Source organism: Girardinichthys multiradiatus, chromosome X (genome assembly GCF_021462225.1).
Source record: "Girardinichthys multiradiatus isolate DD_20200921_A chromosome X, DD_fGirMul_XY1, whole genome shotgun sequence".
Taxonomy (NCBI): domain Eukaryota; kingdom Metazoa; phylum Chordata; class Actinopteri; order Cyprinodontiformes; family Goodeidae; genus Girardinichthys; species Girardinichthys multiradiatus.
In genome coordinates this window covers 39,912,308-39,930,647 of record NC_061817.1, presented here as the reverse complement: position 1 = coordinate 39,930,647, position 18,340 = coordinate 39,912,308, and the positions used below count along the sequence as shown (strand labels likewise).

At 47.2% G+C, this 18,340-nt stretch overlaps 1 protein-coding gene across 1 annotated transcript; it reads left to right on the top strand.

Moving 5' to 3' along the window:
- Window positions 1–28: 28 nt before the first annotated feature.
- LOC124862839 (serine/threonine-protein kinase NLK2-like) lies at window positions 29–18,251 on the top strand. Its single transcript, XM_047357003.1, has 12 exons — window positions 29–328; window positions 7,335–7,765; window positions 10,025–10,154; window positions 10,238–10,293; window positions 10,486–10,592; window positions 11,617–11,702; window positions 12,462–12,671; window positions 13,096–13,197; window positions 13,626–13,712; window positions 13,822–14,020; window positions 14,220–14,313; window positions 15,211–18,251. Exons 2-12 carry the CDS (start codon window positions 7,458–7,460, stop codon window positions 15,257–15,259), a joined length of 1,428 nt encoding a protein of 475 aa, XP_047212959.1. The 5' UTR covers window positions 29–328; window positions 7,335–7,457; the 3' UTR covers window positions 15,260–18,251.
- Window positions 18,252–18,340: the final 89 nt, after the last annotated feature.

The following is an 18,340-nucleotide window of genomic DNA, read 5'->3' as shown; positions in this document are numbered from 1 at the left end:
CCCTCCCCCTCCTCTTCCTCCCCCTCCTCCTCCTCTTCCTCCTCCTCCTCTTCCTCCTCATAGCAGCTAACCAGCTAGCTGTAGCTGACGCTGGAAAAACAGCCCGAACTCCGGCAGGTTTGAAGGGAACACTGAGCTCCCGCTGGAAGAGTCTTTCTCCTCGGTAAACCCTGAGCCTCCTCCAGGGCTCTGAAGGAGTCGCCATGATGGACAGTTAGCAGCGGGGTTAGCTGCAGTTAGCTCCGGGAGAACTGGAGCCTCTTACGCCGCTCTTCAGCTCTCAAAGGTCGGATTAACTGTCATGTCATCAGCCGTTCACAGCAGCCAGGTTTGTGCGTTTTATTCATGGTTCTGTTCTGTTTAAAATGAAGTAGGTCACAGCGGATGGTTATGTGGGTCACAGCCACGGATGGGTTAACTAGTCCCCCCGAACAGCTGGTTAGCTCCGGAGTTAACGATCATTTTCTTGGGAAACAGCCCAGAATGTTTGGTTTTTTTAGCTAAATCCGCTTCCTGGCGGCTGGACGGAGACACCACACGGTTCCTCTGGTTTAATGTTTGCTCTGTTTGTCGAAGATAACCGCTTTAACCGGGATTTGAACCGAGTTAACTAGCAGCTTAAAGCGAACAAAGGTGACAGGACCCATTTGTGACTGGGTTGGATCAGGAGATACATCCATGCTGCAGAGAAGCTGAAGTTGGTGTCAGATTCACAGCTCTGAAGGAATACAGGTCCTTCTCAAAATATTAGCATATTGTGATAAAGTTAATTATTTTCCATAATGTCATGATGAAAATGTAACATTCATATATTTTAGATTCATTGCACACTAACTGAAATATTTCAGGTCTTTTATTGTCTTAATACGGATGATTTTGGCATACAGCTCATGAAAACCCAAAATTCCTATCTCACAAAATTAGCATATCATTAAAAGGGTCTCTAAACGAGCTATGAACCTAATCATCTGAATCAACGAGTTAACTCTAAACACCTGCAAAAGATTCCTGAGGCCTTTAAAACTCCCAGCCTGGTTCATCACTCAAAACCCCAATCATGGGTAAGACAGCCGACCTGACTGATGTCCAGAAGGCCACTATTGACACCCTCAAGCAAGAGGGTAAGACACAGAAAGACATTTCTGAATGAATAGGCTGTTCCCAGAGTGCTGTATCAAGGCACCTCAGTGCCAAAATGCCAGAAGTCCAGTGTCAAGTACCCACAGTCAGTGATGGTCTGGGGTGCCGTGTCAGCTGCTGGTGTTGGTCCACTGTGTTTTATCAAGGGCAGGGTCAATGCAGCTAGCTATCAGGAGATTTCGGAGCACTTCATGCTTCCATCTGCTGAAAAGCTTTATGGAGATGAAGATTTCATTTTTCAGCACGACCTGGCACCTGCTCACAGTGCCAAAACCACTGGTAAATGGTTTACTGACCATGGTATCACTGTGCTCAATTGGCCTGCCAACTCTCCTGACCTGAACCCCATAGAGAATCTGTGGGATATTGTGAAGAGAACGTTGAGAGACTCAAGACCCAACACTCTGGATGAGCTAAAGGCCGCTATCGAAGCATCCTGGGCCTCCATAAGACCTCAGCAGTGCCACAGGCTGATTGCCTCCATGCCACGCCGCATTGAAGCAGTCATTTCTGCCAAAGGATTCCCGACCAAGTATTGAGTGCATAACTGTACATGATTATTTGAAGGTTGACGTTTTTTGTATTAAAAACACTTTTCTTTTATTGGTCGGATGAAATATGCTAATTTTGTGAGATAGGAATTTTGGGTTTTCATGAGCTGTATGCCAAAATCATCCGTATTAAGACAATAAAAGACCTGAAATATTTCAGTTAGTGTGCAATGAATCTAAAATATATGAATGTTAAATTTTCATCATTACATTATAGAAAATAATGAACTTTATCACAATATGCTAATATTTTGAGAAGGACCTGTATTTCTCACTTTAACGAGTTTAATGAGTCTGGGTCACATTAGAGTAAAGGTTCTACACTGGTCCAACCGGGACTGAGTTTTCCACATTCATCAGGATTCCTGAAATCCAGTTTGGGAGGTGCATCACTGTTATTCTGTGTGGAAAATACTAAAACAGGGTTGTCCAGGTCCAGTCCTGCAGCTTTTAGATGCATCCCGTCTCCAGCACCAGCATCAAATGGACGTCTGGTTATCAGGCCTCTGCAGAGCTGAAGGACTGGATGCTGATCCAGTCTTCTGATTCTGGGAAGGAGAAGCGATCTAAACGCTGCAGGATAGAAGCTCTCCAGGACTGGACCTGGATACCCCCACAGTGATTTCAGAGCTGGCCTACAGACCATCGTAGATCAGGACACAGTGAAGGACCGATCAATCATCTGATCGTGTCCATGTGTGAGCGGCAGGTCACAAAAATCAATCCTTCTTTCAATTCAGCAAATGGAGCAAACTGTAAACGAACTGATTTCATCTGGCATGGAAAAATAAATGAGGTTTTCTGAAAGAGAAGCCAGATTAATAATCTCATAATTTAAAGGAAAAGTTCTGACCCACAACAATCACTTAAATACAAAACAGTATTTGAGAATGCCATGAAATGTTAGTTTGACTGAAATTAAGGGTGCACGATATATCGACATTGACATCAGTTTCAGCTGATATCGGTATCGGTCCGATAAGTAAAACGTGGCCGATAATAATAACAGATATTGATTACCTTCTTGTCGCTGTTTGTTTTTCTGGAGGGGGAGGTGAATGGGTCGGCCATGTGGCGTTTGTTTGGTCATGTGACAGTGATGCAGTGGAGAACTGTGGGATGTTAGACTGTAGCAGAGAAGCAATGTCAGCGGCGTGGTCGTTTTTTTACACGGTTGAAAGGGCAGTGAGGTATATAATATCGGTTATCAGCTAGAACCGGTTGGCCTCGACGCAATTCTGGCAAACCGTCCGGCGCCTCAGGAGGGGGAAGCAGTGCTTCGCCAACACTGTTTATAGTGGGGGTGGGGAGCTGCTGACCTCGACAGAGGACATTATCGGACGGTAGAAGGAGTCCTTCGAGGATCTGGATGTTGTTGGGCTGTCATGGTTGACACGCCTCTTCAACGTTGTGTGGCGGACGGGGACAGTGCCTCTGGATTGGCAGACTGGGGTAGTGGTCCCCCTTCATAAGAAGGGTGACAGGAGGTTGTGTTCCAACTACAGGGGGATCACACTCCTCAACCTCCCTGGTAAGGCCTACGCCAGGGTATTGGAGAGGAGAGTCCGGCCGATAGTCGAACCTCGGCTTCAGGAGGAGCAGTGTGGTTCTCGTCCCGGTCGTGGAACACTGGACCAGCTCTATACCCTCTACAGGGTACTCGAGGGTTCATGGGAGTTTGCCCAATTGGTTCACATGTGTTTTGTGGACCTGGAGAAAGCATTCGACTGTGTCCCTCGTGATGCCCTGTGGGGGGTGCTCCAGGAGTATGAAATCGGGGGCCCTTTATTAGGGGCCATCCGGTCCCTGTACAAGCGGAGCAGGAGTTTGGTCCGCATTGCCGGCACTAAGTCGGACCTGTTCCTGGTGCATGTTGGACTCCGGCAGAGCTGCCCTTTGTCACCGGTCCTGTTCATAACTTTAATGGACAGGATTTCTAGACGCAGCCAAGGGCCGGAGGGGGTCTGGTTTGGGGACCAGAGGATTTCATCTCTTCTTTTTGCAGATGACGTGGTCCTGCTGGACCCCTCTAGCCAAGACCTACAGCATGCGCTGTGGCGGTTCGCAGCCGAGTGTGAAGCGGCTGGGATGAGGATCAGCTCCTCCAAGTCCGAGGCCATGGTACTCGACCGGAAAAGGGTGGCTTGTCCTCTTTAGGTTGGAGGGGAGTTCCTGCCTCCAGTGGAGGAGTTTAAGTATCTCGGGGTCTTGTTCACGAGTGAGGGAAGAATGGAGCGGGAGATCGACAGACGGATCGGTGCGGCTGCCACAGTAATGGGGGCGCTGTGCCGGTCCGTTGTGGTGAAGAGAGAGCTGAGCCGAAAAGCAAAGCTCTCAATTTACCAGTCGGTCTACGTTCCTACCCTCACCTATGGCCATGAACTTTGGGTCATGACCGAAAGAACGAGATCCTGGATACAAGCGGCTGAAATGAGCTTCCTCCGTAGGGTGGCCGGGCACTCCCTTAGAGATAGGGTGAGGAACTCGGCCATCCGGGAGGGGCTCAGGGTAGAGCCGCTGCTCCTCCACATCGAGAGGAGCCAGTTGAGGTGACTCGGGCATCTATACCGGATGCCTCCTGGACGCCTTCCTTGGGAGGTGTTCCAGGCACGTCCCACCGGGAGGAGGCCCAGGGGACGACCCAGGACACGCTGGAGGGACTATGTCTCTCGGCTGGCTTGGGAACGCCTTGGGCTCCCGCTGGAGGAGGTGTCTGGGGAGAGGGACGTCTGGGTGTCTCTATTGATTCTGCTGCCCCCGCGACCCGGTCCCGGATAAAGCGGAAGACAATGAGTACAAGTACGGGCTAGAACAGCGTTATCAATATCGATATCAGCCTGAATATTTATATCGGTGCATCCCTACTGTTAACTGTAAGAGTAAAGGACTTGTAATAGTCCTTCATTGAGCCCAAGGTTCTATTGGGCTCCATTAGGTTCTGTAGAAAACTATATTTTCAGCATTAAGAGCAGCAGCAGACATTCAGCTTACATTCTCTAGGAGTCTGGACGTTTTGGTAAATAATCGCATGCAAACATTAAAACTCACTTTTTACTGATTTCAAAAATAAATTCTGCCTTGCTTCGGTTAAATCGGATCTAGTTTTGTTTCAGTAAGTCCAGAAAATATCAGAAATGGAGAGAAAGAAAAATTGAAGTATATTTTGTGTATGTTTTCCTTTATGTTGTCATGGAAATACCACAAACTGCAGCCAGAAACAGCAAATACTCATTATGGTCCGATCAAGGAAAATCAGAACCTGCAGCTTACAGGTCCTTCTCAAAAAATTAGCATATTGTGATAAAGTTCATTATTTTCCATAATGTCATGATGAAAATTTAACATTCATATATTTTAGATTCATTGCACACTAACTGAAATATTTCAGGTCTTTTATTGTCTTAATACGGATGATTTTGGCATACAGCTCATGAAAACCCAAAATTCCTATCTCACAAAATTAGCATATTTCATCCGACCAATAAAAGAAAAGTGTTTTTAATACAAAAAACGTCAACCTTCAAATAATCATGTACAGTTATGCACTCAATACTTGGTCAGGAATCCTTTTGCAGAAATGACTGCTTCAATGCGGCGTGGCATGGAGGCAATCAGCCTGTGGCCCTGCTGAGGTCTTATGGAGGCCCAGGATGCTTCGATAGCGGCCTTTAGCTCATCCAGAGTGTTGGGTCTTGAGTCTCTCAACGTTCTCTTCACAATATCCCACAGATTCTCTATGGGGTTCAGGTCAGGAGAGTTGGCAGGCCAATTGAGCACAGTGATACCATGGTCAGTAAACCATTTACCAGTGGTTTTGGCACTGTGAGCAGGTGCCAGGTCGTGCTGAAAAATGAAATCTTCATCTCCATAAAGCTTTTCAGCAGATGGAAGCATGAAGTGCTCCAAAATCTCCTGATAGCTAGCTGCATTGACCCTGCCCTTGATAAAACACAGTGGACCAACACCAGCAGCTGACACGGCACCCCAGACCATCACTGACTGTGGGTACTTGACACTGGACTTCTGGCATTTTGGCATTTCCTTCTCCCCAGTCTTCCTCCAGACTCTGGCACCTTGATTTCCGAATGACATGCAGAATTTGCTTTCATCCGAAAAAAGTACTTTGGACCACTGAGCAACAGTCCAGTGCTGCTTCTCTGTAGCCCAGGTCTGGGGAATGCGGCACCTGTAGCCCATTTCCTGCACATGCCTGTGCACGGTGGCTCTGGATGTTTCTACTCCACTCAGTCCACTGCTTCCGCAGGTCCCCCAAGGTCTGGAATCGGCCCTTCTCCACAATCTTCCTCAGGGTCCGGTCACCTCTTCTCGTTGTGCAGCGTTTTCTGCCACACTTTTTCCTTCCCACAGACTTCCCACTGAGGTGCCTTGATACAGCACTCTGGGAACAGCCTATTCGTTCAGAAATGTCTTTCTGTGTCTTACCCTCTTGCTTGAGGGTGTCAATAGTGGCCTTCTGGACAGCAGTCAGGTCGGCAGTCTTACCCATGATTGGGGTTTTGAGTGATGAACCAGGCTGGGAGTTTAAAGGCCTCAGAAATCTTTTGCAGGTGTTTAGAGTTAACTCGTTGATTCAGATGATTAGGTTCATAGCTCGTTTAGAGACCCTTTTAATGATATGCTAATTTTGTGAGATAGGAATTTTGGGTTTTCATGAGCTGTTTGCCAAAATCATCCGTATTAAGATAATAAAAGACCTGAAATATTTCAGTTAGTGTGCAATGAATCTAAAATATATGAATGTTAAATTTTCATCATGACATTATTGAAAATAATGAACTTTATCACAATATGCTAATATTTTGAGAAGGACCTGTAGACCCAGAAGAAAATCGGCTTCAGTCGGTCAAATCCTGATCAGTGCATCTTCACTGAAGCTCCACAGTACCGGGTTCTTCTGGACTCATTACAGATTCATTAAAATCCAGATTGTGGCAGTTAGCGCTTCTCTACACCATTTTGTACAGAACCTGTGTTCAGCCCAGTCCGGGTATCATGTTCTCATGAAGCTGGTACAGACAACAGAACAAAGGTTCTACACACCAGTTTTTATGAAATCTCTGTTAAGTACATGTTGACCCGGTCCAGGTTTGATCCGTCTAAGTGTTCTGTTGAGTCGATCCAGTAAAAGGTCTGTAAGTTGATTTAATAGAGGTTCTGTTTTCCTTCACCTTCTGTGACCCATTGAGGATTTTCAGCCGATACCAACAGATTAATCCATGGTTCTGGGTTTATTTCCACAGCCATTCTCAAACAGTGGTGTGGTTCTGCTTAGCGGCGCCGGCCAGCTCCAACACTGAGCTAATGTTATCTGGGCCATACATCATGTGTTCTTCCTGTTTGCACTGATGACCCTGAAGGTGATGCACCCACGGCCCGTTTTAAATCCAGAACCTTCCTGCGGACCGGATTCTGGTTCTGGTCTCTCCAGATTACTTCCAGACCCAACTCTGTAGAAAACTCTTAATGTTTTTGATTACTTATGGTGATTCTGGTGTCATTTTTTAAAGCGTTGCAGCCCGCTGTGGAGACCCGACTGCAGGTTCTGCTTTCTGATGTCTTTCTGTTGACATGATTTGGGTTTTTCCAAACATTATTCCCAGTTTTCTCTCCGTCTGTGTGCAGAAAGCTGATGGGTCATGCTGAGTGAGCAGCGCCGGTTCCTCCTCTGTGCCTGAGTGGGACCAGCAGCAGCAGCTTGGTACCGTTCCCATTCCCTGGACTGCTTGTGGGTTCGGTGAGAGGAGGATGGCCTTCCACGGTGCTGGGCGGCAGACTGTCTGTGGAGATTTGTTTCCAGGCTCTGAGCTGGGCCACAAGTTCTTCTGTGTTGGGTCATCCTGCGGCGCACCCTCCACGGGCCTCAGCGCCACACCATGCCTGACTGGACCCAGCGCTCCGGCCGGGACCCCCCGACACCCTACGGCTCTGGGAGGGAGCGCCGGCGGCGGAGCGGCAGTTCCTCAGCCTTACAGTAACCCGGCCAGCGAGGTCCCGAGCCCTGCAGAGATGGAGCCGGACCGACCCATCGGATACGGAGCGTTTGGAGTTGTTTGGTAACTGCAGAACTTTCAGCGGGGGTTCTGAATCCTCATCCATGTAAAATAGGTTCTCTGATCTACCAGAATGCGGGTCCATTTGTGTTTGCAGATCATTCTGAGTCGGTTCTGATAGTCTGCTAATCTAGCATGAGGAAGTTCTGGTCTGGTTCTGTTAATCAGATTTACCCTGCAGATATTTTCCATCAGCAGGTCATCTTTAAACCATTTGAGTTGCTGAAATTGGCTTCACCGGCACTAGAAGGTCCAAATCTATGTTGATCCCGACCTGCTTTTACTTTGGTTCTGCTGGTGAACACAGGATGGAAACTTTGACTGATTCAAACATGAATTCATGTGTTTGGGTCCACAGGAACCGACTGGTTCTTTTGTTTCCATCAAAGTTCTCTGAGTTCTTGGCTGATTCATCATCTCCAGGTTATTAATGAGTTTAATGTTCCTCAGCAGGAACCTGGACCTCTGAAAGGCAGCAGGTTCAGATTTTCCTTAAATCAGAACCAATAATGATTGGATGTGTTCAGATGAATGAGTAGAAACTCGGACTGAAGGTTCTGTAAAGCCTTTAGCCCCGCCCGCTTTGTGCCCCACATCCGCCCTTCGGCGAAGCCCGCATCTAAGCGGACTTCGCCGAAGTATATTACCCACAATTCACTGCTGCAGATGACGTTCTGATCCAAAACCAATCACAACCGTCAACGTAATTAACCATCAAATCAGAATAATAAGAACTCTGTGAACTTTAGACAGCAAGCCGACAAATATATATTTTTACTGGTTTTCCAGCCTCAACATAGTAAGAAACCAGTGGGTTCAGAGTGATTCTGGACCAGTTCTGGGCCAGTAGATCATAACACTGAAGTTACCTTTCAAACAAACACTGGAGCAGCGAGAGTCTGGTGTATAAACCTACGTCACTTCCGGCACTTTCTTCTCCTCAAAACATTTTGCTTGTTGCAGTTTTAAATAGTTTTTTTTTAGCAACTGAAAACAGGCGCTGGTTCCCGCCCTTTTTGATGCTGCAGTTACGGTGCAGAGGTGCAAGTCGATGACGTAATCCCTACTGTCCCAATTCTCCACTTCACTTATAATCTGCGCACTTTAACCCCTACATGCACTGGTACAAAGTACACACTTTATAGAGGGGCGTAGGGTGTAGTGTGGGAGTTGGAACCGGGCCTGAGACTGGATCACTGAGGCAGCAGGTTCTGGAGGGCGACACTGAAATCCCTCTGTCCAGAGAAGATCTCCAGCTTCTGGATCCAAAGACCTTCCCAGTCCTGATGGGATCAATGGTTACCTGCAGAGGGTTCTGGGTCTGCCCTGTTAAGGCACGCTTTAACTTAGACCTGTCCCAGAACCTTTTTGTTAATTCTGTGTGGTTCCACTGTGGGTTCTGAAACCGGGTCATCTATTAGATTATCAGCTGGAGCTGCAGGAGAGCTGCTGCGATCTGTGGAAACACGTTCCTAGAACCGAGTTCTCAGTAACTCAGATCCACCTGCAACTCAGGGTCCATCCAGGATTCAAGCCTCCCTACCTGAGCTGTTTCTTACCCTGGTGACCCGATTGGGTCTTGGTCCCTACAGTGGAAACTCGCTGCAGACGCAGAGCACAGGATGTCTGAGGAGACATGGTCCTAAACCTTCTCCAGACCCATCAGGGGCTCTGTGAGAGGAAAGACCTGCTCTTTTTAAACTCAGAGGTTCCAGGTAATTTCAAACCTAAAGGAAGAGATTTAAAAATATTGAATGTAAATATTTTATGATCAGAGAGGAGCTGCATGAACATGTTTACTGATCGTAATATTCAGCGATACTATCGGTTAGGATTCATCTACCTTCATGCTGACATCCCACCGCTCTGGGGGACGTTTAGCATCTCAACCTCTGCAGCAGCACACCAGGCGTGGGCCTGGAGGGCCCTGGAGGTCCGGCCAACAGGGCCGGTACATAGTCAGCTTGCAGAACTTATTGAATGGTACCCACCAGGTACCAGATCCATGCAGGCCTCAGGACCATTATGGCTCACATGCAGCTGCCATCAGCTCAATATGTTGATATTTTTGAGCAGCAGGATCTCCTCAAATGTCCTGAAGATTAGAAAGCTGAATTCTGAGTTTCTGAACTGAACCAGTGGTTCTGTTAGGCTAATACTCCTCCAGTATGTTCTGTTCCAGGATGGCTTTATGGTCGGAGGATTCTGTGTTTTTCCTGAACTGTGACAGAAAGGTCGTCTGATCCATCCGTCCTTCCGCAGGTCCGTGACCGATCCTCGGGACGGTCGGAAAGTGGCTCTGAAGAAGATGCCCAATGTCTTCCAGAACCTGGTCTCCTGTAAGAGGGTCTTCAGAGAGCTGAGGATGCTGTGTTTCTTCAAACATGACAACGTAAGGAGGGTCTGAGCGTGCTCACATCATCTCTCTAGGTGGGAGAAATGAATCGAAACGGTTTTATTGTTTGGTCTCTGCAGGTTCTGTCAGCTCTGGATATTTTACAGCCTCCGCAGATCGACTGCTTCGAGGAGATGTATCCTTTCAGATCAACCTGTCTGTCCCAGTTTCTCATCATTAACTGGCTTCATTTAATTCTCCTGAATTAGCAGCTGCTTGCTGCTCTGAACCCGGCGGCTGAAGGCTCCACGTCAGGGTAAAACCTGCTCAGAGGTGATGTGATGGTGTAGGCGGAGGTTCTGAGTTAGCTTCTTTAACTGCCTCGCAGCTACGTGATCACGGAACTGATGCAGAGCGACCTCCACAAGGTGATCGTGTCTCCTCAGCCTCTCACCACGGACCACATCAAGGTCTTCCTGTACCAGATCCTCCGAGGTCAGTCTGCAAACACTCCAGTGGTCCTCACAAAGCTTCAGGTTTTACCTCCATGTGCTGACTCACACTGCAGCTCTCTGCAGCACCATCACATGTTTCTATGAAATGCTTTCTCCGTTCAGGAACAGAAACCGGACCTCTTCTACCATAAGAATGATCGCGAGCCCTCGGGTTCCTGAAGTAAAACTACCTGCAGGTGGAAAATTAGGAAATTTAGGAAAGATGGAAGAAAAGATGGAGAAAGAAAAGTGAAAATCTCCAGGAAGGAACGAGAAAATATCACAGAACAATAAAACAATATACAGCATTAAAGTATTCTAGAAATGGACCCAGCAGTGGAAACTACCCTGAATATTCTGTGGAAAATGACAGAACGAAGAAGGAGTTCTGGAGGAGGGGTGTAGGGAAGAACCGGGAGGAAAGGTTCAGTTTTCTTGGTCTGACTGGGTCGACTCACAGATCTGTAAATTCCCTTTTAAACCGGTCCAGTTAAAAAACATAAAAAAATATCTAAAGAAATATCTTTTATAAAGCGGGTCATTTTCCTTATGAAAGGTCCGGTTCTTTGTTCTGTTCTCCAAGATTCTGGGAAAAACTCTTTATAGTTACATTAGAAGATTTTCAGGGAGGTTTCAGACTGATGAACATCTCTAGTTGACTGTTCTGTAGAACTGTTGATCCAAATGTATTCGGCACCAGAGGGGTTGGACTGAACTGGGTAAAGAACAGGTGAAACAAAACCTACATGTAGATGAAGTTCCTCAGGTCCCTCGAGTTCTGTTTTTGAAGCGTTTACCAACCAGAACACTGAACGGGTCAACAGAAACTAAAAGGAAGATAAAAATAAAATCAATAAAAGGCTTAGAAGAAACCAGAAGTGGACTGGTTTCTTCTGGCCTGGTGGTCCTGCTGCTCTGGACCAGGTTTAAAATCAGTTCCAGCAGAACTCAGAGGTCCATGTTGGGTCCTAATCTGTTCTTATGTATTAGTTTGATGGTTTTAACAGATGTTTGTTCCTGTTCAGGCTTGAAGTACCTGCACTCTGCTGGGATTCTGCACCGAGACATCAAACCTGGAAACCTGCTGGTCAACAGCAACTGTCTGCTGAAGGTGACGGTCACACCTGTGTTTGTCTTCATGGTTGCCCCGTTACCATACTGTAGCTTCTCCTAAAGTTCTGCATCACATCTTAAGTTGGACCATCGGTTTTTTTAAAAAGCAGCTCTGAAGGTTTCTGGGACAGATGTTCCTCAGGTGCAGAACATGAAGGAGAGCAGGAGAAGGTTTCTCACCAGGCTGGACTGTTGGTTCCAACTTATAAGCTCAGCACAAACATTCAGTTCTGTTCATTTATGCAGCGCTAATGTCGTCTCTACCACAGCAAACATCCAAGTCAGACCGAGTCCAAGTCCACTAGACCATCTCTTCAGCATTCACTCCTGGATGTTCATGTAGCGACAGTGGAGAGGAAGGAACCTCCAGCAGAACCAGGCTCATTGTGACCGACCAGGGGTATGAGAGAACAGAACAGAGCAGAGACACAAAATAACCCAGAAGTACTGATCCAGGGGTACTTTCTATGTGAAACAACAGTAAAACGTTAAAGAGAGGAAGTAGTAGCTCCTTTAGAGGCTTCATCTAGGAGAGAAACAGCTAAGCAGATCAACTCTGAGCCAGGAGGAACATCTATATGATGGAAAACGGTACACAGAGGCAGAACCTGAAAGGGATTCTGGAGAAGTTGTGTGTTTTAGAAATGAACCCTGCAGAGATTCATGTCTCCTTTCTGTCTCTTATTAAACCAGACTTATTTATTTAGGCCCACAGTGGGCCTGGTTCTCCTCTGAACCTCCTTCTGTCTTTGCTCAGATCTGTGACTTTGGCCTGGCCCGCGTAGAAGAGCCTGACCCGTCGCGTCACATGACCCAGGAGGTGGTGACTCAGTACTACAGGGCTCCAGAGGTGCTGATGGGCTGCCGGCACTACGGCTCGGCCATTGACGTCTGGTCGGTGGGCTGCATCTTCGCTGAGCTGCTGGGCCGGCGGATCCTGTTCCAGGCTCAGAGCCCCATCCAGCAGGTGAGAGGAAGCCTTTAGAGGTTCTGCTGACACTCGGTGGGTCCAAACTGGTCTTACGTCTGTAAAACATGTGGTTAAACGGGCCTAAACCCAATTCATTTACCTTGATGTCTGATTCTTAATAATTAAACTAGACACTAGACATGAAACTTTCAGTCTCTTGTTCATTTTACAGCAGAACCTGATGTTTGTTCTGCTCCGGATCATCGGGTCCAATGTCCTGTAAAGATTTTGTTCTGGTTTATTTTAATAAGAAAGGTTTATGATATTTTCACAGTGAAGATGTTGGTGTGACTTTTGGACTATTTTTCTTAGAAAACTGCTCCAGGAGTCATCAGAATGATGGTTCTGGTTCTGAACCAGTTACAGAACCAGAAGATGTTTTTCTGCAGTAAAGATGGCATCTCTTTTTCATTATCTGCAGCTGGATCTAATCACGGATCTCCTTGGAACGCCGCCTCTGTCCGCCCTGGCTTCAGCCTGTGAGGGGGCCCGAGCACACATCCTCAGGGGCCCCCACAAAGCGGTACGTGGTCTCTGTTTGGTCCCCGCCGTAGCCCAGGATAGTGTCGGTTCTGTTTACGCCGCTGAGTCGGCTACAGTTACATGTTGATTCCTCACAGTCAATCAGGTGATCAACAACCAATCAGCCGTCGGCTGTCGGTTGCTGTAAAGTTGCTAGATTTCATTCCTGAACCTGAAACTCTTTGGCTGAAGGTCAGGAGGTAGGTGCTGGAGGTCAGCTTGGCTAATCCTGAGGTGATGATCAGCAAAGGTCGCTCAGACATGAAGGTTATCCTTGTTTCCAGGATTTCCAACACCTGTTGGTGGATCTGTTTGGACGGTTCAGAACATTTCTATGAATAACACAAAGCTGAAAATGTTGTCCTGCCTCTGAATGCTAACACGATCCTCACTGAATCATTAAAGCTCAGGCTGATTTTGTGTCTCCAGCCGTCGCTCTCGGTGCTCTACATGCTGTCGGACGGAGCCACGCATGAAGCCGTGCACCTTCTCTGCCGCATGTTGGTCTTTGACCCGGTGAGTTATCCCCAGCTGATGAGTAGCAAACCCTGAATCGGTCCGATGTTTTCTTCTGCCTATAGTTCCTACTGGGTCCAGCCAGTGAAATTTGAAAATTTGTCTCCAGGCCAAGAGGATCTCAGGCAGCGACGCCCTGTCACATCCGTACCTGGACGAAGGCCGCCTGCGGTACCACACCTGCATGTGCCAGTGCTGCTACTCCGTCCCCAGTGGGCGGGTTTACACCCGGGACTTTGAGCCGGTCGCTGAGCGGCCGTTCAGCCACAGCTACGAGAACAGTCTGCTGTCTGTGTGGCAGGGAAAAGGTGCGGCGCGCTTCGTTCTTTTTGGGCCGGGAAGGTCCGGGTCAGATTCACACAAACACAGAGGATTTATGACTGGGCAGAGTTTTTTCTGCCACTGCTCTGCAGATTTCAGCCAAACTTAAGCTGAAAACTGTTGAACTCAACGTTTAGATGCCAGAATATCAATGAAATGGATTTTCATCGATGTTTTTTGTTCCAGAGTTGATCCATCGCTTCATCACGGAGCACCAGCAGGGCAAACGGGTTCCTCTGTGCATCAACCCTCAGAGCGCCGCCTTCAAGACCTTCATCAGGTGAGGCAGAGAAGAAGGAGACAGTTCAGAACCTGCTTGGTGTTACAGAAACCCAACATCTTCTCGTTCTTGAACCTGTGTTAAAATATGACTTAGAAAACTGGGAAGAGGTCTCAGGTGGTGCACAGGAGAGAAGTGTGGGGAACCTGGGTCCGGTCACAGGTCCTTCACAGAACCGGAACAGAAACATGGCTCCAGGTCACTCCACCAGTTCTTTCCTTCTCAGTGTGCGGCAGCAGTTCTGCCAGCTGAGCCCCAAACCCGTAGTTAGAAAACAGAGAGCTGGTCAGGTCCGTTGATGTGATGCATCTGGGAGAAGAACCAGTACCAGTTCATGGAAGGTCCACAGAATGTGCTGTAACATTTTCAGACATTCAGCGACGGTATCTGCGGGACGAGTTCTGACAGGCTGCTGGTAACTAATGCCTCTTTTTTACTGGGTCTATTCACTGGTTCTGCTCCACTCTGGTTCCATGTGTGATCAGCTGGGTCAGGATGTTATTAAATACAGCGCCCCCTACCTGCGTGTCCTTTTTCTTTTCTTTCAGCCTTCAGGCGGGGTTAATGGTTTGTAATTCGGAAATGATTTTGGCAAAATGTCCAACTTAAAAACTGGCTCATCCCTGGAGTTTGAGTCTGAGAAAAAGCAGCCAAAGTCCAAGAAAGTGTTGATCAGAACCAGTTAAACAGATTCTGGGAAGGTCTGGATCACAGGGTGGGAAATGGAAGAAATGAGGAGTGGATCCAGAGTTCTGGTTTTTATTTTGATTGGTTTATCATTGATATTTGTGCACATTTAGTGAAAAGGTTCTAAAAACATCACGAGTCAGTTTGTTGTTCGATGCTGAGGAAGAGGAGGAGACGTGGAGTTAAACACTGATTGTTGTTCCTCCTCAGATCGACCGCGTGGCATTCCTCCAAGGTGTCCAGGAAGGAGGAGAGATGAACGCTCCTCCTCTTCATCATCAGGAGGAGCAGCAGGAGTCTGACAGGGTTTGGGTCCTTTCTTTCTCCTCGTCTTCATCCTGATGGGAAAACCGGTGAACCTTCCTGACTGAACCAGACCGACCTCATGTTGTTGTTTTTATTTTGGTTCTCCTGCCACGTTCCCCGAACATGAAACCTGATCCACCCAGACACACTCCTCAGTAAAGACCAAATGCTGCTGATGTTCTTTAGGAGGAACTGGGAGGGACTTGGATCTCGTTTGATGAAGTCATTCCCGCCCGGTCCGAAGCCCTCTTCACGCTCCCCACACATGGCCACGCCCTCTTCCTGTTAAGCTCCCGAACTCATCACTCACTGTGTTCTCGTCTCGCGGCGTTGCCGTGGCGATCGTGATGCAACCTCACCAGATGTAGCAGGTCTAATCAACACTTCCTGGTTCTGTTTGTGGTTGGGTGCTTTCCGATCCTGATCCCAGATCATCGTCTGATTTACCTTCAGGGTGAAGATGCTACGATCAGGATGTTCAGCAGCATTTGTTTCCCTCAGACTTGCTGGTGTTTTTATTCCTGGCCTCGTCTCTAAGACACCAACTCCGTGTTTTTCGTTTCTTTGTGGTTCAGTTACCTCAAAACTTCCCAGAAACGTTCTAGCATTACTAGAACCGAGGATGGCCACAGAACCACAGACAGTTTCACACCTGACATGAAAGCATCTCGTCGTTCCTCCCAGTTTTACCTCGTTCTTCGTCTCCGACCCGGATCTAGGAGCAGGATTCACTTGGAGAAATGCTGCTGCTGTTCTGGTTCAGGTGGCCTATTGTAGATGAACCGTAGAAACCCAAACTGTGGCGCTCCGGTTTCCATCTTAGTTTGGATTAACAGGATCCATCTGCATCTGGATATATTTACAAACGGGTCTCAGAATCTGGTCCAGCAGCTGATTGTTCCTCCAGCCGTGTTTCCACATCTGTCAGATGATTTCACTGGGATCCAACAGAATATCAGAGCAGAATCTGCTAGGTTTTTTTTAGCTCACAGCTGTTCTGACCAGACGGACCTTCATTAGCCAGAAGTTGGGCTGTTTTGTACATTCAGCAGCCACTCACAGTGAGGTCAGAGGTCAGAGTTGTTTTCTTCGTTTAATTCTATGAATAAAATCAGCAAAAAGAGCCAAAATGAAGGATTTCATGATTCAAAGTTAGTGTTTTCCAAACGGTACCTGAGATGTTCTGTGAGCTAAGGTTTCCCAGATAGAAGCTGTAGGTTCTGTCCAGATAAAAACTCTGCTGCGGGGTTCTGTCTTCTGGGTTTCATTCTGGAAGACTGCTGGAGATCCAGAGAAGGATCGGCCGCCTACGCTGCAGCTCAGAGGGGGAAACAGCACCAGGCCCAAATGACTCCATTGTTCCTGAACCTTCTGTACACACACACTTAGGAGTCCAGAACCCGTCTGTATTCTGTCGTAACAAAACTCCTCTGAAAGGGCCAAGTGCATTTCAAATCTCAGAACCTTTAAGCTCGGATCATTCTTGATAAAGTGTATCCTGATCCAGTTTGTGTTTCCGACAGAATCTCTTTGCAGATGTAGATCTAGAACCCACTTTTGTTCATAAAGCAGGAGATGTTCCTGAATGAAATGAAAGAACCAAGGTTTCTGGACAAGCGGGAAGTTGGTTTTCCTGACCTTTAACCCCTGCAGTCGGGTCGAACGCTGCGCTGTGCTCCGTCTGCAGCTCTGTTGGTGCTGCCAGGAGCGTTCTTCCCAAACTCTGCAGGGAAACGGGTCAAACGCTCCTGTGGAAGCTTAAACAATCAGGATGTTAAATGATGCGACCTTGGTGGGAGAATAGAATCCGATTGGTGCCAGAGTTCTTCGAAACGGGTCAGAGGTGCAGGGTGTTGGGTCACGTGTGTTAATCCTGGTCAGGAATGTTGGAAACACGGCTCCCTGGAAGAATCTGCAGAATCAGCTGCTGGGAAGATCCGAGGTCCCAGGAATAATTCAGGATCAGGTTCCCTCTAAATGAAAACCTCCGGGTCGGCACCAGGACCCTCCTGTATATGTGCATGTGTATATTTATTCCCCGTGGAAAGCGTGTGGGTGTGGATGCTGTGCAATGCTCCGGTTTATGGACAGAACCATTAACTTCGTGCTTCTTTTATTTAATTCCTCTTAGCAGGTGCTTTATTAGGAGCTTTGTTGTGATTCATTAGATTCTGTTTCTTCTTCTTCTGGAGTCGAGGGAACGTCCAACCGTTCCCTAAAACCTTCTGCAGCGTTCAGGTTTCTGTAGGATCGTTTAGTTGTGGAAAAATACTAAACTTTGCTGCGTTTCAGTTACATTTCTGACCTTAAATCACACAACGAGTCTCTGAGGTGGCTTCATATCTGGTCAGATCTTCTTCTCAGATCATGTTGAGTCTCAGAAAACCTTCCGGTTTGCATCTAATCAGGTTCCTGCAGATGTTTCAGAGATCAGTTCATAAGAAAGCAGCTGGAAAATGCTTGGACCTGAAGGGAAAAATGGAGTAAAGAGCAATAAGACTTTATCTCCACTAGCTGACCCGTCGGCCCAGTTCCAGGGGGATCCGGTTCCTGTAACCTATTAAAATGATTACATTATAACTGGGGGAACTGCAAGAATCTCAGTGGTTCAGTTTGACCCAGAGCATGAACCCATCTGAGGTACTAGTTTGTCATTTGAGTTGCAGATGTGTTTTGGACTCGTCGTTAGTGAGACCCTTCCAGGTTAGAACCTGTGTTCCCGGCACTGTTCTGAGATCAGCCGACGTAGATTTAGACACTTTCCTTCTGATTATTAAAACTTGATGTTTATTAATCTCGATATAAAACGATGTTTCTGTCTTTGTTTTAGCTGAAAGCTTCTGTTTTTATTTTTGACTTGTTCCCGACAGATACTTGAATTTCTTAACCTGTTTAGAGTAAAGTAGTGGATGATGGTGAATAAATAAATGGACACTGGATCTGGTTCTGCTGCGTTCAGCTGTCTGATCTGTTCACTGGGTTCCTGCAGAACATCTGCAAACATCTCAGAGAATGAGACCATTATGAAAAGGTT